Raw genomic sequence first — 23,281 nt, 5'->3', positions numbered from 1 at the left:
TATACACAAATGAAAAGTTTAGGTCTATGATTACTAGCAAAGCCTGTTCTGGGTGAGCTGTTAGGAGAACGCCTCTAGTAGGTGTGGATTTAACAGTACCTGTGGAGCTGTGGTGGCAAGGTGGCCTGCCTCGTCGTAGGCCAGCCCCTCACCTCCCATGCTCTGCAAAAACAGGCCTGCTGACCCACCAGCTCCTCCAGCTGTGCATTCCCCCTCGCCTGCTAAAAATAGCACATCCCTGCCATTTTGTATTGCGTGCTGGGCCCTGGGAGTGGGAATCACTGTGCCACAAAGTCAGGAGGGGCAGCACTTGTATAAAGGGCTGGAAGGTTCAGTTGTTTTCATCTTATGAATGCCTCTTTTGCATGGGGGGGGGGGGGGAATTAACAACACAGACAGAGAATGCTGTACAATTACAAACCCAGTACATGCTAATATGTACAAATTTTCACCAAAATCCACCAAGCTGTTTTCATCGGTTTATTGAATAATATAAAACTACAAAAGTAAGAGTGATTCAAATTCAGACACGCTCGTCCATTTTTAATACGTCCAACAGTCCAAAATATGACGTGGATACAGCGACATGACATCGCGACCTTTTCACACGGCCGATTGTTGGTGATGTCGATTTTCTTTTTCCGATCAATCGGTTTATATATATTTAATATGTATATATTGCATAGAAAAAGGCACAGCGCCCAGGTCTGGAAAAACACACCCCTCCTCTTCCCACCCCCTCGTGTTGCACACAGTCACAGCGGCCGCAATAACCACCCAACCTTACTGCATATTGCCTGTACAGCTCGCAGCTGAGACATCAGTAATAACGACTTTAAATGAAATGCAATCAGTAAAAGCCGAATAACACAACAGACCAAACAATAAGTCCTCAGAACAAAAATATGCTTGACTACATAGTATTTCTACATAAGCTTTGGATTCCAAACCTGATGTAAAGGCCCTTGTCTTTTAAAAAATGCATTACTGGATACCATAGCTCTTCCCACAGACAGGTTCATGGGCATAAATAATCATCAAATCAAGGTGAGGGAGACGTTAGGAACCTCCAACTCATTTCAATCCTTAATATACATTCCTACAGTGCGATCTGTACAAGTTACAATCCCCATGTTAGCGTCACATGAAAAATAAATATATTTACAATAGAAACAAAGAATAAATAACTGAACAAAACAATCACTGCAAAAAAAAAATCAAACATTTAAAAATGATCATTAATTATGAATTAGTCACGCTGCCTGCTCAGCTCTCACCTTGACCCCAAGCACCCTAAACCCACAGACTCCGTGTCCCCGCTATGGCGAGCGCCGGGAATAACGCTGCATCCCCGTCAACCGTACGTGCCAAAAGCGTTAAAGAAGAAAAAAAACTCGAGCTATGGTCAGGGCAGACGAAAATATCACGATCGATTTTGGGTGCAGGTACAAAACGAGCATAAATTTCCCTTATATTAGCGCAGCTAATAAGGCCGAGAAACCCAGAGCTTTCTGGCCTGAAGCCGGCGTTTTATCGGGGCGGTGCAGACAGCGCATCGATCTGGCAGGTCGCACATCCGCTTTGCTAACGATGCCTCGGAATGGATCAGAGGGACAGTACGATCTGAACCGCGAAAGCAAATAAAATGCATTTGCATTTATCATAAAACATTAATCTGGTCCCTGGAAACACTTCTCTGAGTTGGGGACTGACCTTGAAAATCACAGACCACAAGGCTGCGCTAATAATTTAGATTACGAACGCGCATCGTGCTGTGGCACGTGTGGCTTCAGGACCTGCACATCATTTACACCAGTTTACCCCAGTGGAGCAAAGGCAGCTGCACACCTCGAACCGAACTGGCCATGTTTCGGGCGCCCAGCACCCCTGCAATTAGTAAGTGCCGGACGAAACTGACACAAGGAGAGAGCGGAGAGCTTTAATAGTGGCCGGATGACATACTGTAAAAAAAAAAAGCCAACAAACATGTACGTAAATAAATAAATTAATAGAACAGATACTTATACAGTCAGAATTGAGATTTTCCCGATGTCAGAGGTTTCACGTACCGACGAAACCATCAAAAGAAAAAAAACGCCTCGGTAGGGTAGGATTACGGCAGGTTGTCGGACTTTCATTGGATGGATTCCCGGAAGACCAGCGACCTTCGGCCAATCAGACGCCGAGGGGCACAGCGTGACTCGTTCCTAAAAGTTCCCGAGTTCGCCTCGTTTCAAGTTCCTTTTCCACGCAGCGCGCCCGGCACCGTCCTGTAGTGCTCCAAATGCTGGAAAGCATTCTGATTATTTTCCTATAATAAAATGCCTTTAAAAAAAGATTTTTAAAAACATTTTCTGCTTTGGTTGGGAAAAAGAGTTACATATTCTGGTTAGTGTACTGTTCTGTACATATATCATTAGTTATGGCTATTTCAGGTTTATGGTTATTAATAAAGCCTATCCTACTGTCTTCCCCCCAAATAAATATTAAATTTGAAGATGAATCCAATCTAAATGGGTGCATATGGAAAGGATCCCCCCCCACCATGGATAGGTGGTGATATGCACAATTTAACATGCATGGGGGGGGGGGGGGTAGGAATCTTCAAGGAGAGTTTCAAGGGGAGGCAGTACCACGTTCAGTCACCAGGGTGAGGTACGAATTGAGCTGTATCATCCATCACCCCACACTGTAACAGGCTGGAAAGGCTGGGTCATGTATTGGTAAGCAACTGCTGGTGGAACAGGTGCCCAGTTGAGCCATCCCAGAATCCCCTGCTCCATCTCCTGTCCACATGACACCGCGTCAAAGTACAAAACAGTCTTGTACGCAGCAACAGAAGATCCAGATAGATGAGAAAAGCAATCCCACCCAAACATAACCCTAATACAGAGCCGAATGTCTCTTTCAGGGAGACCGAGTACTCATCACCAGGAAATAAAGGAAGACAAAAGAAAAGAAAAAAAAAAACACTTGCATTGATCAAAAGGGAAAACATAATATCAAAAAAACATGCAATTTTCCCCCCATATAAATATTTGTGCTTGACAAGTAAAAAGTTCATTCTTCCAACAGAAGGAGGTGCTCTCCTCAAGAAGCGACTAAATGCGTCAGCGAAAGTACGGCTTCGCGGCGACCGGAGGAGGGAAAAAGAGGGAGAGACCAGAACAAACAGTAGTTCACAGATCAAGGCACCGGTATCTTCCAGGAGCCGCCGTCATGCCGCCATTCCTTCATGTCGTACGTTCAGAGCGGACGGCCGAGGGGCAGCACACGAGCACCGTGTCATCAGCAGGTCTTAGAAAAACAACAAAACATTTTTAAAAATACATAAAAACGGCTTTTTGTTCTCGTACTGGAATTTGATTCCTTTTTGTGCAGTGGGGGAAGAGACGGGCAGGTCAGGAACCCACCAGAACCTCCATGATATGGTCCAGTTCTGCCAGGTCCATTTTGAAAGGTTGGCTCGGGCTGACCGGGGTGGCGGTGGACCCCGATCCGGCGTATGGGGACAAGCTTTTTAGGAGGTCGTCGGCAGTCACCAGGGGGGCCATCTTGCCGGCACCGCCCGAGGCGGACGCGGTACAGGCGTCAAAGTCGTACATGGAGGTGTCGATGTCCGCAAACAAGACATCGTCCAGGGTTAGGTCGGTGAGGAAACCGGAGGAAGAGGAGGAACTGATGTCCAGCCCGCCTGGGAGCTGGGTCTCCATCAGCCGGGACTCTTGTGCCCCCACTGCTGGCTGGCCCTCTGACAGCAAGGCCGACACCCCCAGTTTTTGGCTGCAGGGCTTGGCCCCGTCTTTGGAGTCTATCCCCATAGGGGCCACAGAGGGTAGGTGCGGCAGCGCCCCCACGGGGCTGGGGGGGGAGGTAGCAGTCGGACCCTGCGTCTCACAAAGGTCCTCAATCTCATCCAGGGCTGAAGAGAAACTGTCTTTCGCAATGATAGGGGTTGGCCTCTGGGGGGTGCTCGTGGGCAGCGGAGTACATAACAAGGGGGTGTCATCCTCCAGCAAGGAGGCAGGGGTGAGGCAGGAGTCTGGCGGCACGGGGGCGAGGCCCGTGGGCGGCAGAAAGGGCGTGGTTGCGACAGGCGGGACCCCAAAGGCCGGCTGGGCCTCACGAAAACCCTCCCCTAAGGGATGGTGCTCAGACGGGGGCGACGGGGGGTGCAGGAAGAGCGCCTGCGGTCCGCCTTCCTGCTTCAGCTCCTCCTGGATGCGGCGTAGCACGTTGTTCACCAGCAGGCGGCGCTCCAGACTGGGCTCGGCCAGCGCCCGTGGGTGGTACAGCTTCATCAGTGAGAGGCTGAGGACCGTCTGCCGCTGGAGGCTGTAGGACAGCTTGGAGGAGGGGTCCCCCGTGCCCCCCGGCCCACCCTCCACCGGCGCTCCCTCCGCCAATCCTTCTTCATCTTCGTCCAGTTTCCTCTTTGTTCCTTTGCCCAACATATATCTGGGGGGGGGGGGATATAAGACAGAGTTAATAGCAGCACAGCAAGGGAAGCCCCCTTCCCCAATTTACAATCACATTCTCCAGCACCAAAACAAGTTTCTCGTTCACTAAAGCCATCGAGGTTCAGAGAACTTGCTTGAACACACAAATGGTTTTTCCCCAGTGGACTCCGAGTCTCATCTGTGGTCTGGGGAGCCACAGCAGTAACATATCCCAGAAGCTTGGGGGGGGGGGGGGGGGCATGGATGGAAAAATAATGGACCAAGCTTGCGAGGTGGGGGCAAGGGCTTACAAAAATTCTTGGGTAAAGACGACATCGTCGGCAGAACTCCCCGTGCAAACACGCCAGGCATTCGCTCTGCAGCTGTGGCACGTGTGAAACAGTGTGACGCGGAGTACGAGTACAGTGCCTTCCCTCAGGGGGACGACTGCACGCCAGACCCAGGGCACCCACTGTCTGATCACAGCGTGCACCCGTGCCTCTACACAGCATTTCAAATCCACCATAAACAGCATAGGTTGTAAATAGGTTATAGAAAATCCCTTTCAGTTTCATTCAGGGTGGGTGGGGGAATACATAACAAGAGAGCCAGCAAAGAATGGCTGAACTCCACCCAGGGGGAACAGCTCTGGGACATTCCTGGGAGAGTTCGGCTGGCAGAGGAAAGCAAAGGAAGTCCACCCTGCCCAGTGTAGCCCCACCCCCCTAGTCAGAGCACCGCCCTCCACAAATTGTGATTGGCTGCCAGGGTACTGGTAGCGTAAAGAGGGAGGGGCTAGTGGTATGCTGCTGGAGTGGCCATTTCGGATTGACAAGATAAAATAAAAAATAAAAATGAATCCCCCACCCTCAAACTCAGAGGGGAAAAAAAACAGTGTTTTAAACAACATCATGTGAAATGTACTGTGCAGACAGTCATTTCCTGTAAACAGCTAACACATACTAAACTAAGCAGATCATACAGCTGTTGAAGATTATTTATTTATTTATTTTAAAAGGTATCCAGCTACAATAAGGAGGCAAAGCTTAAGTCACTTCTCCCCAGTAGCATTTGGTAAATGAGAAAGTGACAAATATCTGACCGCTGGATTAACTGGGCCACCACATCCCTGTTGGGAGTATCAGACGATACCTTAATACCAGTTATCATGACGCACTTGATTGTAAGTGCTTTCAGTGAGAGGTCCTCCATTCTGTCCCGCCGAAAGAGCCACTAATAAAACAGATTCGGTTCATTAAGGGACACCAGTAAGCCTCCCTGTTGATGTGTAAAGTCGTGGGCAGCACACACAGGTTCCGAAGATCGGGTTTCCACTGATATTTTGATCCTGTAATTGTATATCCATGTCTGCAGGTCTGCGGCCAAGCCCTCAGCTCGGTGCTGTGATACTTTAGGTAATAATACACGCAAACTCACGCGTTCACACAGACAGACAGTACGCTAGGGCGCTGATGAGATGGACGAGGAAGAGAGGGACGCATCGTCTGTGCAGTGCAGAGGGGGCTGAAACAACAACCTTCCGGCGTCATCTTACAGTGAAACAATGGCCCCCATCCCCTCCTCTGCCGCAAACACCCCCCCCGCGCTCACCCCGCGGCTTCCGAACCCGTGCGGAGGGTCCGGATCTCACAGCAGGATTCCCCGCGGGCCATCAGCGACAGAATCCCGAGCAGAGCGAGATATAGGATGTGGGAGGAAAAATAAATAAATAATCCGCCTACTGGAAAGAGAGGAGAACGACACTGTCTCGCGCTAAAGCCTCGGAACTGCGGAGGCGTGCGATTAAAAATAACGAATGAATAATGGATAAACGGACGAGCGGCAGTGTGTTCCGCACGTTTCCCAGAAGAGGCCAGGAGTCAGGTTTGGTCGAGGACCAACAACTGAAAGCTGAAGATCATGAGCAGCTCCATGGATGAGGCTGCACTTCCTCCATGCAGGCCTGGGCCTCCATAGAACATAGCCGGAGGTACGACTCAGTTGCACTAATGACCCAGCCAAGAGAAAGCTGATTGGCCTCGTCTCTTCACAGCACACAGACACCCACACACGCTAACGGAAGGAGGAGAGGTTTAGGTCACTGTTTGAAGGGGACTGACGCAGCACCAAGAGGCGTGTGGCTCAGCAGGTTAGGGTGCTATGCCTGTGATCAGGGAGGTTGTTGGTTCGAAACCCAAAGTTAACAGAATCGTTTTACCACTGGGCCCCTCTGCATGGCCCTCAACTACGGTTTATATACATATATATATATGTAAAGCTTTCAAATTAACCAAGATGGACAATTTCAAATTGGTGCACAAGCAGCTACTGTACCGTTTTTACATGGAATTTACACTAGTGGCCAAAACTGTGGAAACACTTCCAATTTTTAGAGACTGCAGAAATTTATTCAACTGTTGCTCCAGTTGCTGATTCAATCGCCCAATATATGACATTTGTAACATTCTTCGATTGTTTATAAAAATTACCGCCAATATCCGTGCGAAACTGCTGGGTGTTTCCACAATTTTGGCCACTAGTGTTACACTGTGTAGATACGGTTCTGCAATCTAAGTATGATTTAAAGTATATGTCAGGTTGAGAATAGGGTTGCAAAGGGCTGGAAAATTTCTGGAAATTTTCCTGAAACTTTTCGTTCCATGGGAAGTTAAGCTGGGGAATTTTGGAAATATTCCACATTAGAAACTTTCCATGGGAATTAACGGGAAAGTATGGGAATTAACAAGAATATTCCTAGAATTTTGCAACCCTAGTTGAGAATAGGTGTATATGCAAAGTAAATAGGCACCTATATAGGGTCCTGAATGTATGTGGTCTGGGAGTATCGTGGTGGGTTAGGAACCAGGTGACCACATAAGATGTGAGAGCACTGAAAATTGTAATTTATGTACGGGGGGCAGACTACAGCAAGAGCAGTAACTGGAGGACTGGTACTTCAAACCCGTCAGAGCGGTGGAACAAGTGGCTGGGCGTAGCGCAGGGTATCTGGCGGACTGGTAGACACACCTCTGCTCTGCTGGTGGCCTCAGGCAGCAGTGGAAGCCATCAGCACCTGTATGCAATCGCTCTCTAATGAATCATTTGTCGCGTGTCACCAGTAAACAGTAAAGAAAACATAAAGGCCAAATGAAATAAACAGGTCCCTGTTTGGGGGTGGGGGTGAGGGGGCAACTCACTATATTACCTAAGGCGCCTTTGATCACCCCCTTTGAGCTGGTGCCCAGTAAGATGAGGAAAAACTAGGGGAACTTACATGTTATTCAATAATCATATTCCCCCCCCCAAAAAAAGATGTCTGTCAGGGCAGAGACACCATGTGCCAGACTGGAGGGAACACCAGCTGATTGGTGTACAATGAGCTCACCCCTTTCCCCCCAATCAGTGGCCCCAACGGTCCTACAAATCACTTACAGTATAACAGGTGCTCTGGAGATAACCTGCACGTGTGTGAGCCCCCACAGCAGCACTGGGAGGGGTTTCCCAGTCCGGTCCTCGGGGACACACAGCCAGTCCACGTTTTTGCTCCTACCAGGCACTTGCAGGGAGCAAACATGTGGATTGTCTGGCAGGGAGCTGGGAGGGAGCAAAAACATGGATGGTCTGCGGGTCCCCGAGGACCGGATTGGGAAACACTGCGCTAAAGAGCAGCACTGTGACTTGGCAGTGGCTGGAACTACCCCAAACTCTACAGGAACTTCACCTTTGCAGCACATAACCACTAGGGACAGAGATAGAAAAGAACCTCCCCCCCACTTACGGTGATTGACAGCTCTGCAGCCTATAGGGAAAGTTTTCAAGTCCAGCATACTAAGCTACAAGGTTAGGAGACTGGCGTTTTACACAGGCGTGCGGGAGGATGGACCCTGCCCCCCACTCACATGTGTGCGGCATGATCGCTGGACTATGACACCCAAAGCCTGGTGACAGGAGAGGGAGGGGGTGGGGCACAACCATGCAGACACCATAGGCTGTAAAAACGTCATTTACAAAAAGTACCGGGGGGGGGGGAGGTGACCAGACAAATTCACCAGATCCAGGGTACGTACTGCTTAGCACCTATTCTGCAAACCGGGTAAAATCCATTTAATCGAAGCAGTAATAGGTGCCTGTACTTGGCTGTTGTGGTCTACCAGGAGGAAGAGTCCTGTGGCTTTTTAAAAAGAGGAAAACACCATGACTTTTCTGTGATAGGTTGATTCAGAAATATTCTGTAGAAGCTGTCTTCTAAACCACTTATCCTGGTCAAAGTGATGGGGCCTGATCTCAAATTTTGCAGCACATCCTTAATGACTGCAGTCGTCACCTTTGCGCCACGATCATCCATGTCTCTCAAAAACGGTAATCTCAAGTCTTCACGGAGTATCACTAATACAGTTAGCTGAGAGACGTTTTAGCGTGATGACTAACAACAAACCGGGCGGGGATACATTAACAGGAATAAGGTATCTGGTTCAACATTCTCCCTTCATTACTGAATGAAAACTTACTTCTAACTTGCCTTACGGGACAAAAATGGGAGGGAGGGAGAGAGAGAGCTAGAGAGAGACGACAAAGCAGTCATTAACCATTTTAATCACAAGCACTCCTTATCTAGGGCACGTCCCTTCTAATACATTATCGTTAACCCTAAACCCATTAAACTAAAAAGAGGCATTTCCAAAAATTGTAATTATCTTCTGGTTCACAGGAAATTCGAAAGAGCACAGTCTGCTTCAGGGATGCCGTTATATTTGCGAGTTTATGGGCTTCGCAAGCCCTGATCTTTCGTGATTTCGAGATGCAGAAATGTGTCAGGGATTTAAACGGCATGCTGACAGGTTTTACTAAACGGAGCGATTTCATTACGGTTGCATTAATGTACGCGGGGAATTTAATAAACTGCGCTCACTGACTAACACCAAATGTCATCCGTGTGCATCACTCACACACACACACACACACACACACAAACTACGTCCAGCCAGCTGGACGCCGAAACCCACGTGACAGTTCGGCTGGTTAGCTGGTTAGATCAGAGTTGATCGCTTCACCGAGACCCGGTCAGCCGATCGCTTCCCTGGGTGCTCAGGCAGCTCAACGCGGAAGTTCAATCCGAAACCATGACCGTAACGTCAACGGAGATCCGATAACCCGTGTGCGACACTGACCGGGGCGATCAGCTTCACGGAATAACATGAAACCCCCAGAAGATCACCAAAAGCCAGCTAAGAAAACAAATCACACTTTCCTCAACAAGATCTTGCTTAGTTTTGGTTTTAAGCGATACGTGCCGCAAGAAACCCCCACGCACCGTCTTTAAGTCCAAAGTCATTAAAAATAGTACCCCGATTTCCCCCGTTTCATTCATAGGTTGAGTTTAAGGCACCTACTCACCACATCTACATCTAGCAGGGATCCTAAATGAAACATCGGGGTCACTACATCGCCAGTGTCTCCACAGTCCCCCGGCTCCTGGAAACCAACGTCGGTCAGAATCCCGGCGTCACTTTCATTTCCATCCGCAGCGTACGGAGAACCCCCCCACCTCCTCCCGCCCACTCCGCTCTTGATGGGGGGGACGAACCGAAATACCCCACAAGCAATTAAAAAAACGCCGAGACGGAGCTGCCAGCTGCCCCGGTATCGCGACAGAGAAAGAGTGACGTAGACTGAGTCTCCAGCTACGCTAAAAGCTGCGTGCTTTCGCTGAGGTCCGCCCCTCATCCTCTCTCTCTCTCTCTCTCTCTCTCCCCAACCCCCACCCCACTTACTGAGTTTTTCCTTTTTCTCGCTCCCTCCTTGCACTTGGCAAGGGAAAGAGACCCCATGCATCAGCATCAATAGCCGGGCAGCGCTCAGTGCGTCCCCGCTCCAGCGTTTCTAACCCATTCCCGTCCCTGCTACCATGGCCGTAAACTAACGCCGGTGTCACCGTGTTACAGGCCAAATATGCACGGTGTAGAAGAGCATGGTCACTATGTCATCAGCTGTAGTGCATTGGCAGGCAGCAACGAACGAGGCACATCGTCCACGAACGACCCTGCAGTGCGAGCGAAGCGACCGCAACTATGTCAGACATCCGAGCGATTCGCCGAACCGAAAGCAGGCAGCTGCATCTCATACTCCGCCAGTCAACAGCGTCGCCCTTTTGTGATTCGGACTACTCAAAAACGTGTATATATATTTTTTATATAGGCTACACATATTTTAAATACATGAGAGTAATGTGACACAATGTAAAATGTCCGCTGCTACTGCAAGGTAATGTGTAAGAGATTGGATTACAGGCGTGTTGCACTTTGGACTACAGCGTGATGATAAAGGCAGAGGAATCTGTTGTACCTTTGTTTATTTGTAAAGACTAAATCTGAAAATGCTTTCCAGATATAATAGTGGATGAACAAACTTATAATTACTAACGTGACACTTAAGCATAATTTTAATCCTCGTGTATTTTGTGTGTGTTTGTGTTTTTTGGGGGGGGATGGGGGGCAGGGGTGAGTGTCAAGTACATGCAGATGCCGACTGATGGCGCGATTCACTGAACGGGACACATGTCAGACATCTGTCAGATGGGCAGCAGCGCGTGAAGGAGCCGTGGGAGCCGGTTTTGCGGCAGATGCTGCCAAACACGACAGGCCGAAGACACGCCCCCTGGTAACGTCGGACCACGTGACCAAGCTCCGTATCCATGCTGCTCAGGAGAAAGTCAGAATGTTTCTGATAGAAAGCAGGAGTCTGCTTGTTTGGTGAGTCCATGGCTATCTGGTTAATGGGAAGAATAACTGGGGGGGAAAAAAATCTTTTTTAACCTGGATATTTGTAAACCTTTGTAGCATGCGCAGTTCAACCTGTTTATATATCTGTTGATATTAGAACAGGAAATTGTGATGTCTTTGCGATGATGTCAAAACGCGCAGCTTCTGAAATCAAATTGGACAGATTGTCCTCATGACTAATTCCTTATTTTCAGGTTCTGTTGCGGCGACAGGAAAAAAAAAACAAACAAATAACTAGTTGGACAGGTATTTTCTGAATGCCACGGTTTAAATGTGCGGAGCCAAGGTGTAAAGGCCAAGAGGAGATCTTCAAAGGATTCTTTGTTTGCTAACACTCACAGAGAGCGGCACAAGTGAACACCACACTCCTCATTGTGTTTAGAAGTATATGAGAGTTTCTGATCCCTCCACGACCCGGAGCATGTCCACACCTCATATTTGACCAACCAGCATAGGATCAAATGCAGGCCAATCAGAACGAGGCTCTTTCCAGTGGAATTCACTGCACCATCTGCAGCCAGTGGAAGCCCACCAGCGCAGGAAGTTAGTGGTGTCCAGGCCTCTGCCTCAGGCATCAGAGCAGGAAATGGAAAGTGAGCATGTTACTGGAATGAGCTGGCAGTGGGAGTAACGCGAAGAGCTCATGGCAGTGGTTCTGTCGCCTCGTCCTGTTTTAAATGGTGAATGGGGTCAAAGGGGCCCCCATCCCACCTTGTGTGGACCTCTCAGGCACGGGGTCGAGTCGCTGTGGCACCATCGCACAGGGAGAGGTTGTGTGCAGCCACCTCGAAGGCTGTCGCGTGCCTCCTCGCCCCGGAGAGTGATGAGGACAGACAGCGCCCTTGCTCAGTCACTGCAGCTCATTATATAATTGAAACTATTGACAGCTGCTTTTAAAAAAAAAAAAACAAAGAAAAAGAAAAACTACAGGCTCGTGCACACAGCTATGCTCAACAGGCGTGCCACGACATGTCGCCGAAAACCACAACACTACGATATTAATTAAAATGAAAACGGTAATGCAGAAATATTTTTAGCCATAGTGACCTACCTAGCTTATAGGGGAAGCTGCATATTTTATACGCTCTCAAGCCTATAATATTATTATTCTATTGCTTAGCTGCAGATTCCTCCCCAAGCACTTTGCTCATATATGTAGCTGGGTATTTATAGGTGTAATATATTATTAGGTATATTAGGTAACTTTTTGAAGGGTACATCAGCAACCCCCTCCCCCCGCAGTTGGGTTTGAACTGGGGAATATTCACAGTGCAAGTCCCCTTCCTTAACCGGAGTGCCAACTGCAGGGAGCCCCCCCCCGCACCCCGATGACATCTGAGTGTGATCTGGGCTCCCCTTCGGTTCCAGATAAGCACTGGGGGATGCTGTGAGCCTTCGTCATGCACACACACACACACACACACACACACACATTTGTATTGATATCTTTGTGGGGACCGTCCATTCTTTCCTATGGGCAAAACCCTAATCCCAACAATGACAACCCTAACCCCCACCCAGCCTTGACCTTAACCATAAGTATTCACAAAACACAAGACTTTTGTAAGAATTTTTAGTTTTTTGATTGCAGCCACAGATTTTTTATAAAAACTCGTTTCCCCTTGTGGGGACTGAAAAAGTGATCCCCGCAACGTCAAAATAACAGGTTTTTATCACATTGTGGAGCTATGTGGTCCCCCCCCCACCACACATACACACACCAAGCCATAACATAAGCAGGATTGCCTTTGATTTTCACTACATTTAATGACATTCCTTTATTCCAGAATTTTCCAGATGACCCTCCAAAAGGCTGGAATGTCATACAAGCCTAAAGTGCTCATATAGGTCTGGTCTAGCTGGCAGTCACTCAGCACAAATGCAGACCCACCTCATACAGACCAATCCTGCAGAACACAGGTCTATGGTCTCACGCTGTGCACAAATCCTCTGGGACTGACTCCCCCCCCCCCCCATGTTCTGTGTAGTTCTCGGGCCCAGAGCCAGTGGGGGGGGGGGGGGGGCGTTTGGGATGCGCAGATCCTGCGAACACATGCATCAGTCAGAGGAAGCTACGGCTGGTGCCGCAGGGGGCGTCTCCATGCTGCTCCCGACGATCTAATGTCATCTTTTTGTTCACGTGTCTAAAGTTTGTGATCACGGATGTTAATCTGTGCAGCAGTCAGACACGTGCTTGTCACTCTGTCACGTCCCGCAAGACGCCGGCTCATGCAAGCAGTGACAGCTGTAGGTGCCTTACACTGACCGGCAGATAAAGGGTCCCACTGGCTCTCTTTCTTAATCCTGTTGTCATGGTTATCAGGTCAGTGGGATGTCGTTAGTCAGCCGGGCCGCCTTGGATGGCGTTGGCGCAGTAGTGGGTAACATAATCAACCGCCGACTCCGACGTCAGATGCCCACCCATCCATCCATCCATCCATCCATCCATCCATCCGCTGTCCTGTCGTTTCTGGCCCCATTCATTTCCCCTGGCTCGACCACAAAAACAACTTTAAATATGCCGCTGGTTTTAAGTAAAAGGAAAAAACACAAATTAAATGGAACAAAAAAAAAAAAAGACAGAGAAAAAAATCAGTTGTGGGGTAAAAGGCTTTGCATGAGGAGAGATTAAAGGAAGGCTCAGCTTGGGATTTGTTTAACTTTCTGTGGCAAGTTTAAAAAGAAGTGGAAAAAAAAATGTAAGCGGAGTGGGAAGAGAACTTTTAGTGAAAGTCGTACGGTGGAGAGACGTATGGCAGGACTTCTACTGAAGTGTGTGTGTTTTCTGATAAGTCACATGAATAAATTGTTGAAGCATATCCTTCTCTCTCTCTCTCTCTCTCTCTCTCTCTCTCTGCTTCACGATCTTCATCCTAACAGGAAGTTGTGCTTTTATTTTCGACGCTAGGCAACGGGAATGCGGTGCTGATTGGGGCGACCCGGCTGGAGGCCGCGTGTCGCGTGTGCAGATGCCGCGCTGCGGACAGTCTGCCTCCAACCCCCCCCCACCCCTACCGCAGCAAGCCGGTCTGCCCCATTTGTTTGGTTGCCTCACTCCCTGTAACGTGTCATGAGATAATGAGCCAGAAGAACGACAACTTTGGGCATTTTTCAGAGTACTGTACTTACTTTCATATTAATGTCTTGTTTTCCCGGTTTTTTTTCCCCTCAAGGACGGTCGTTTTTTATTATGGGTCTCGCTAGCGCCACCATCTGATCACGAGTTTAGTAACTGCCGCTACGGTGTTCCTGTTTAAAGCGATAATGAAGGGCCAATGGGCATCCCCTCTGAATGGCCAAGCCACCCCCCCCCCCAATCCACTAAAGTCGTATCCTCTGTGTTTGTGATCGAGTTCCCGCACCCTGACATCTGTGACCCGACGCTCCTGGCCATTTCACACGAGTCGCGCCTCATGTTTTTCACAGACGTACAGCTGGATGCCACCTTAAAAGCCCCCCCCCCCCCCCCACGGCAGTGTAACAGCTGGTCTCCTCCCCGAAATTCAAACCTGCTGTCGCTGGGTCACAATTAAAGTTTCGTTAAGCCACCTGGTTCTGAACCGGCCGCTGCTGTTCTCCCATTCATCCTCTTACCTTTCGCTACACGGAGGTCACACACAGCTCTGCAGTCACACACAGCTCTGCAGTCACACACACACACTCGCTACTCTGTCGTAGCCAAAGCCTCCTGCTATCTCTGCATTCTGCTCTCTTGTACTTCACGATGAGCACAGAAGTTGGTAAATCCCCAGATCCGCCCCCCAATCACCGGATGGTGTGGAATCGATGCAGCTCTCTGCTTGCCATGACCTCACGTGCACACACACACACACACACACACACAGCAATGATATTAATATCAGGTATCTCACGAGAATCCACTCCCCCACCAAAGACATTTTTTTCTCCATTTCCCGACACTGGCGAAGCCCTGGCTCCAATAAAAAATTCCTCAGGCGTCCGGGTTCCGCGGGCTCCGGAACGCCGGATCGCCCCTTTATTCTGGGATCCTGTGGCCGCCGGTTCCCGGCACTCGGACTCGCTGCCGTTACGCCATGGCAAGTCCACAGCTTTGTTGTACTTTGGCCTCAAAGTTTCCATCCGAGAGCCCCCCCCCACCCCCTTGCCTGCGGATTTACTTTTTCCAGCCCCCGCTGTCATCGCTGCCCCTCTGTCTTTGGCTGTCTTACCTGTGAAGTCCGGAAGGTGCCGGATCACACTGGTGAGCCTGTGCACATGCGGAAAGAACTGGATCATTTTCTGGTAAAAAAGAAAAAACCCACTGTGGAAAAAGCTTTGTGATTCCTGCCACCAGTCTTACGAAGGGAGCTCCTGGTGGATTTTTTTTTTTCTTTTGGGGTGGGGGGGGGGGGGGGGGGGGCAGTCAGAAATGTAATGCTGTGCTGTACACCAATGATTCTCTGTTGTGGTTAAATAAGCCCCACCCCCTACATCTCTGAGAGGCACCATGTGGACAAAGCTCATGCTGCGACGTTCCAACTGCCCTGCCCAACCCCCCCACCCCTGCCCCTCCCACACCTCCAGCCAGACACCTCTGGCTGGCGTCCCACGGGTCGCGTGTGGCAGAACAATGGCAGCCCAGGGGCACCGCTGTGGCAGCCGGGCGAGGGCACGCTCTCTGCACGGGGTGGGGGTGGTGGTGCTGCAATGCATGCTGGGAGCACCAGCCTCTGGTGCAGATGGGGGGCGGCAGAGCCCCTGCTCTCCCGCTCTGCCTCATTCAGGGATTCCTTGGGTCCCCGTTGCTACTCTTGCTCCTATAAGCAAACGTCACACTCTGGCAGCCAGGCATTTTCCAAATCTTTTCTGTATTCCCACTTTCCAAACTGCTTACAGTGCCTGTTTCAGCCCTGGTTTGTACCCCCTGTCGCTATCTGACCTACAGCCCCCCACCACCCACCCCCCACCTTACCACTCTGCCTTCAGGGCTTCTGCGGCAGAGGGGAAGTGAAAAGCTTCAACACCCCCACAGCTGTTACTAATGCTTTCGTCCCCATTGCTCGGCAACAGAGAACAAAAACACAAGCCCCCCCAACCCCCCCTTCCTCCAAACAGACATACACACGCGCCATCCCCCCCCCCCCCCACCCTGTACCCTTCTCCCCTTCCCACAATCTCACAAACTCCCAAAAACTCTACAGCTTTCATCCCCCAACAAGGGCCAAAACGCACAGACACGTTGCACGGATATTTCCAGAAATAAATACGACCCGAACATCTGCTGGGCACCGAGAAAGGCCTGTGGGGGCCGGCCCTCTCCTCAGTCAGCCCCATCGTGCGAGATTGCCGACACCTCCGTCTTTCCTTTGTCCCTGGCTGTCCTTAATCCATTACGTGGACCTGAGTCTGACACAGTCTCTCTCCTGCCCAGCATAGCAAAGCTAACAGCCGCTAACAGCCGCTGTATTGAGAGTAACTAAACACACACCTGCAGCAACACAAATATCACCGCGGCCTGCACCTATACCAGATCTCACTGTCTGGCCTTTTATAAAAATGTTTTAAAACAGACCAAAATAAACAGGGTCGGCGGTCACCACGGAGATGAAGATCCGGCACACAGACAGACAGCCAGAGAGAGTTTCACTGGACAATCTGCTGCTGTTGCCTCTGCCAGTCCATACAAACATGACTGCTTCAAGAGAGGAAATATTTTGCCCTGAGGTTGCAGTGTGGTCACAGGAAAGGGGGGGGGGGGCTTTGTCACAGCTCTCCACCTACAAGAACCAACAACCTAGAAGTTTTAATTTTTTTTTTTAGAAGAAGCTTTAATCTGAACAGAATCACACAACACGTAAATATTCACCATATTTGCAGGTAATTTACTGATGCTATGCAGGGATATAATTACACATATGAGATGAGCTATGCTGATTAAGAGCTTAGCAGTTAATTGCCTGATATGAGGAAATGCAATTTATATTTCCCATGTTCAGGCTTAGCCACTACTCCACCTACTGGCCCTCCAGTGGAATTGCAAAAGAGCAGTTAAACCCTAAGAACATTAAAAAGTCAGCTAAGATGACTTTAAGAATATGACAGGAAAATGAGAAATACTGGTCATGGGTGTTTTGTTTCCTTGTAAGCAAATATGAAGGTTATACAAAAGCAGTGTTTCTGGAGGTGGAGCTGCTTAAACACCCTTTAATTATGCAGGGTACCCAGGCGTCTGCGGGGTGTTCTGTCACCCTCAGGAACCCGGGTGCCCTTCGAATGGGGCGTCCCAGTGGGCATTTTTTACGGCGCAGGGCATGCTCTGCACGGTCCATCGACTCTAACAGAAAGCTCAGGGCACGCGCCCAGACCTGGAGAATGGGCCCCTTTTTTCTGCCTGGGAGGGGGTCCACCTGCGACCAACCACCGGTGTTCACCCCTCCTGAAGTGATGTGGCGGAGGCAGCAGGCCAGTAATGAGGGTGTGCTACCTGCAGGTCGGGGCGGGGGAGGGACAGGGTAGCGGTTCGGGGGTGGTGGTGGTGGGGGGGGTTGCATTTACAGGATCGGGACTCGGCTCAGAGGGTTGCCGGGAACAGACCGGAGGCTGTGGAAGGCAGGTGGCCAACTGGCCACACAAGTGGGGTGGGGGGGGGCTTTCTAAGTCCTCATTAACATACACATCCAGCGTTAAGATGCTGAACCCACAAGGCACCAGATCCCCCATTTTCATCAGAACCACCTCTCCTGTTCATCAAAGACCAGCTCACTAGCAGTCGAGGCGTAACTAGAGATTTTGGACCCCCTGACATAATGTCACCTTGGGCCCCCTGCAGTAAAGTTTACCAACAGGGGGGAGGGGGTTTAATGTCTTAATGTATAAAATATGTGCTCCTGTACCTCAACAAGTAGAGCATTGTGCTAACAATGTGAAGGTCGTGGGTTCGAATCCTAGGAAGCAGACATGAATCGTAACCCTTCCCCTTCGGAGAAAAGCGTCAGGTAAAATGTACAAATTGTAATGTTTTCAGGGGCAGATATAAAATGCTGATCCCCCTGAATCTGCCAGGTTATACATGCCCCCCCATTGCAACTACGTCAGGTGCCACAGGGATTAGAGAGCAGTTCTTGTTCCCTTAAAGGTGTCGGTAATGGACGGGCCCCTGTCAGCCTGGCCCTCACGGCCTGCCTGGGGGGTGCTGGTAGGGGAGGGGATCAGGTCAGCACTGGCCTATATCAGATTTGATTGTGGGTGAAGGCCAGTTACTGTTACACAGTGGTTTACAGTTACCCTTTAAACCATCAATGCTGTGTGGATCTGCTCCATTAAAGGCTGCCTGCTCCAACGCTCCACACTGGCTGCCTCTGCTCCTACCCCCTCGGCCAACGCCGCCATCCGCGCTGTGCTCTTCGATCATTACATCAGCACTGGCCACCACCCCAGAGACACGGACGGCGTGCCAAACTCCCACCTCTGTCAACGTGCACAAAGGCGTGGAGATACGTCCTTTTCCCCCTCAACAGGTGACAATCCAGGGGAACCTACGACGGTTCTGGCCCTGTTCCGCATGGGAGACCCGTCAGGGGGCGGAGGACGGCATCGAGCTGAAACCGCCGCACAGCCATTGTCGGGGAGTGGCGCAGGAAATGACAAAACCACATCCATCCAGGCCGCACAGGGCCGCGGAGAACCTGGGGTGCATCCAGGCGCTACGGGGAACGCGGAGAACCTGGGGTGCGTCCAGGTGCTACGGGGAACGCGGCTGGGCGCCAGTGGATGGATGCTGTGGAACAGAAGTTTTCAGTAAATATTGCAAAATAAAAGTTACAAAGAAAATAAATCAATCCTTGTTTTGGCAGCGATTTGTCCAATGGGACCTACAGCTATCAAGCTGAAATAAAAAGAGCTTTATGTTGACAAATCACAGGCATTTACACCCTCCACAGGTAGAGGTGACATACCATCTCCGAAAGAACAGCTTGATGCTTTTAGCCCAAGCTGGTCAGTCTACTTTTAATTTAGGTAATAGTCACTCCAGCTGACATTTGTGTCTTTCCAACTGAATGGTGATAATCTTATATCAGACGGAACCTGCGTTTTAATCAGTGCAAACCACGGACTGGAGCTTTATTCCCACTCCGTAACCCCAACCCACTCAACACCTCCGTCCAGGTTCCTGATTATAATAGGAAAAAATAAATCACACACCCAGCTTGGTTTGGCCTCGTTTGTCCTCAGCCCTGCTTGGCACAATAGTGGAGAAACAGCAATAGGAAAACACCCGCATGCCGAGTCAGTGGATGCAAATTCCATCAATTAAGATGGTGATTTGGGACATTTAAAAATAATAAATTGCGGTAGAGACCACTGTAGCTGGTAAAAGCTCTCTTAACCTTTGTGGCTGAGATGGACATGGAGATGGTCACTGAGACGGCCGTCTGAATGGCTGCAGAAGAAAAAAATTACTGAAGAACAATGACATCACAGCTGCTAAATGGACCCAAGCCCTTCACCAGCCCTGTTTCCTATGAGGGTAATGCCCCCCCCCCGCCCCTTACCTGACAGGCCACGCCCAGGTCTGCTCAAATACCACAGGCCACACCCCTTCCCATTAAAAACAAATATCCCCCATCAGTGTCAACTGAGGCCATAACCCAGGCACCAACACAGAGGATACAAGCCACTCCCACTCGATTCCCATCAGCCAATCAGAGTGCGGGTCAGCGAGAGGGGAGTTCCCGGAGACAGCGGGCTGATGAAACATGGAGCAAGTAGGCCATCAGAGAGACAACAGTCTGAGCTCACTCTCTCACGCCCCCTGAGAGCGAGGGGGGCGCGAGCACCCCCCCCAACCCCCCCCCACCACCCCCGCCGCCCACCCAAACTGTCAACGGCTAAAGGCGCAGAAAACAAACCTAAGGGGAGACTCGATTTATTCCACCTTCAGGGGGCTCTGTCTGGTCTGGCGTCGCAGGCAGCCGGGGATACAGGGAGAGACATCCATTGTCTGCTGTGACTAGCCGACCTGCGGGGCGTAATGAAGTCTAGACGCATGTGCGGCTTTGTATCTGCCAGGATCGGGTACGCGGGCAGGAACAACTCCATGACACCGTAACGTCCTAATGGCCGTGATAAATAGCAGGTTCCGCTAATCACCCCCCCCCCCAACCCCCCCCCGCCCCACATCGCCACCATCATCACCACCCTGAGGACGAATTACCACGGGGGGGAGGGGCTTAGCCATTAAGCCACCGAGCCATCTTCCCAAGGCTCCCTGATTTACATGTTTAATTTGATTTTAAAAATCCACGAGGGCCCACAACAGATTATTAGCACAGAGACACAACCTGAAATTAAATGACAACGATAAAACTCGAATTTACTGCAGCCACCCGAAAGTTCCAAATTAGAGAGATCCGTCACGGCGTGTTGACTTTACACCTCGCTAACTCCATTCCAATTAATATGGGGACCGACGTAAGCGGGGTTCCCTGGCGATCCAGACGCCGTCATCTGCTGGGAAATCGAAGCAAATATATCCGGCTTCCTGTCCGAAACACAATATAAAAGCTGAAGCGTCCTGTGTTATTTGCTAGGCTCTTCCCCGCTTCAATCTCCTTCTACATGCCGAGATTAAATCGCACGCTGTACCTCAGCTACATTATCCGAGCGCAGACTGAGTAATCGCCCTGCAGAGCTCTACAGCAGGTCTCTGACAGGGGGCGCTGCCATATATCTCCTTAATTAAGCATCCTGTTGCGGGTGACCCAAAAATCCACCCCGCCCCATTAAATCGACTCAAAACAGTGAAGAATTACCAACAGCGACTGCTACTCTTTCACACAAAGAGGGTGAGATGATTCAGCTCCTCAGAAAGGAATAGGTGGTCACAGAAAATGCCCCAGTGACCTCAGCCTGTCCCCAGTGGCACATCTACCGTTGTGTGCTGGAGCAGTTTGCAAGAATCACGGGAGGAATCATCTCCAGGATCTACTCAGGATTCCGATTCACCGATGAAGTGCTGCTTCTTTTTAGTGAAGCGTTTCTGCGGGTCAGGAAGAGGAAAACCGGCCATGTGAGGAATTGTAGAGACATGTGTCACCATGGGCTGGTCCCGTTCCCATCTTACCTGGTGGTCGGGACCCTGGTCACACTGCCAGCGACCGTGGTGTGTGTTGGGGCAGCAGACCACGCCCTCATAACCCAACACAAACCCTTCAGCTGGATTAGCTGTGAAATCAGATGCACCTGCCTTATCCTGCACCGTGGGTCCTGATAGTGTCCCTTTGATACAGAGCCTCCCTCACGCACAAATTCATCATATGGGGGCCGGGGGGGCGGAGCATCAATGTGGTCTTTGGAGACTTTCCACAAAGCTCTCATGTCATCATCTCACTGCCATCCTGCCGTAAAGATGCCGCCCCTCTGCCCCCCCCCCCCCCCGCACATGTGTTTATCCTGCATGTAAACACAAATCCTAGGGGCGGCCAAACACAGGACGGGCACCACTGCATCCAGAGACAGTGCAACAGGTTTGATTGCAAATTAAACTTTTACTTTACACAAAAGCAACTAGCCAAAAATCCAACTATGGAAACCGGGTCCATTGCATCCACAGCCGACACCTCCAGCCACGCATAGCCTTGTTGGGAATTACATTCCCAGTAACGGACAGCAGCTCCAGTCTGGGATAACTGACAGTGGCCCCTGTGGGAGCAGGGCAAAGGCGCCCTGGATCCTACCACAACACAGACACGATGGAGTGCCTGTTCGCAACACACAGAACCAAACAGACTCTCTCAACTTTTAACTCGCCTGGGGCGACAGTAGTATAAGACCAGCAAAGGAAAAACGATTTCATTATTGCGAGAAACCACAGCCTTACAAAACTTTGTTATATAATAGTACTAGAGCAAATGTGTCCTGTTTTCACGAGTGAGGGGTGAGAAACATGCTACCGTGCAGACAGAGATGCCATGCATGACATCAGAAGACCAGTAATAATCCCTTTATATTGGTTTAAACCTATATTTCAGGCCAGCCTAATAATATACACATACATACAGTTCAAGTGCACTTGCGATCCCTGTTACATAAAGCTTTAATGACAGCGTTTGTGAGCGTTAACGACTTGTCTAAAACATTACTGTTGAAGTTACATCAAAATCCACTCCGACTTAAATTTTAAATACAGTCGACGGACCTGCGACTTTTTAAAAACAGTCACACCAACAAACATGGTGCCCCCCCCCCGTATCGTACCCTCCCGTCCCGTTGTAACTCCTTGACCCAAATCGGAATCAGACAAGACCGGGATGATGCCCTCGTAGATTGCAGGCTTCAGTTACTCACCCTTTCGGAGGGACGGTCCAGTGTGAATACGACGCAATTAAAAATAACTAATTTAAAAGAGAACAAACAAAAATACCACGCAGCGCTCGCAAAGTGGCACGGAAATACGATCCTCTTCGATGTCCTGCCGTATGTACCCGTTGGCCACGTTTCTTTTTTACATTAAAAGCACTTCGATCGGACCCCTTTCATTCGCTCCCCTCCACACGGCGTAACAAGTCTTGGCGATCGTACACTGCCCTGGAACAGGCACTGGCACCGCCAGCAGAAACGCAGCCAGCAAGCCCAGGGCATTTAACTTGATTGATCGATCGGGCGGCGAATCGGTTTGCTGTGTCGCCACCTTGGGTCCCGCCCACACCGCGCTCAGGGCCCAATGGGATCCCACCGTGATGGAGCGTCTCTTAATTCAGACAGCCTATCCAACTCCGCTCGAAAAAGGGTGCTTCTTTCTCCCTGGCTGTAATTTAAAACGTACAGTAACAACACCGTTCACCCTCTTGTATTGTACTGTACCGAAGCGCACTGAATTTATGATAAAGATTAGAATATATTACAAAAACAACAGACCCCCTTCTGGCCTTCAGTTAAGGGTTAAGAACGAAAAACATAATGAACTAGCTATGCGAACATTTAATAATATTAAAAACGAAAGTTTTACTGTTTTAATAAAGGAACCCGCAACGATTCATTTATAAGCTAATTTGGGCGCACATTTTATAGGCTAAATTTACACACAACTAGTGCCTGATGTAA

The 23,281-nt window shown here is 49.9% G+C and overlaps 1 protein-coding gene across 4 annotated transcripts; it reads right to left on the bottom strand.

The window, feature by feature from the left end:
- Positions 1 to 466: 466 nt before the first annotated feature.
- Positions 467 to 22,811, bottom strand: sertad2b (SERTA domain containing 2b). 4 transcript variants are annotated; one of them, XM_023842316.2, is made up of 3 exons: positions 9,834 to 10,837; positions 3,414 to 4,458; positions 467 to 3,297 (listed from the first exon to the last, which is right to left on the bottom strand). In XM_023842316.2, the coding sequence occupies exons 2-3, from the start codon at positions 4,452 to 4,454 to the stop codon at positions 3,289 to 3,291; spliced, it is 1,050 nt and encodes a 349-aa protein (XP_023698084.1). In that variant the 5' UTR covers positions 4,455 to 4,458; positions 9,834 to 10,837; the 3' UTR covers positions 467 to 3,288. The 4 variants fall into 4 exon arrangements, with proteins under 4 accessions (XP_023698084.1, XP_023698075.1, XP_072565620.1 ...); XM_023842307.2 differs by lacking the exon at positions 9,834 to 10,837 and adding an exon at positions 22,526 to 22,811 and having other exon boundaries at positions 467 to 4,458; XM_072709519.1 differs by lacking the exon at positions 9,834 to 10,837 and adding an exon at positions 15,409 to 15,517 and having other exon boundaries at positions 467 to 4,458.
- Positions 22,812 to 23,281: the final 470 nt, after the last annotated feature.

The sequence above is a fragment of the Paramormyrops kingsleyae genome, chromosome 3 (genome assembly GCF_048594095.1).
Source record: "Paramormyrops kingsleyae isolate MSU_618 chromosome 3, PKINGS_0.4, whole genome shotgun sequence".
Classification (NCBI taxonomy): Eukaryota; Metazoa; Chordata; class Actinopteri; order Osteoglossiformes; family Mormyridae; genus Paramormyrops; species Paramormyrops kingsleyae.
Note: the sequence above shows the minus strand (reverse complement) of the source record. Positions and strands in the feature narration are given on the sequence as shown.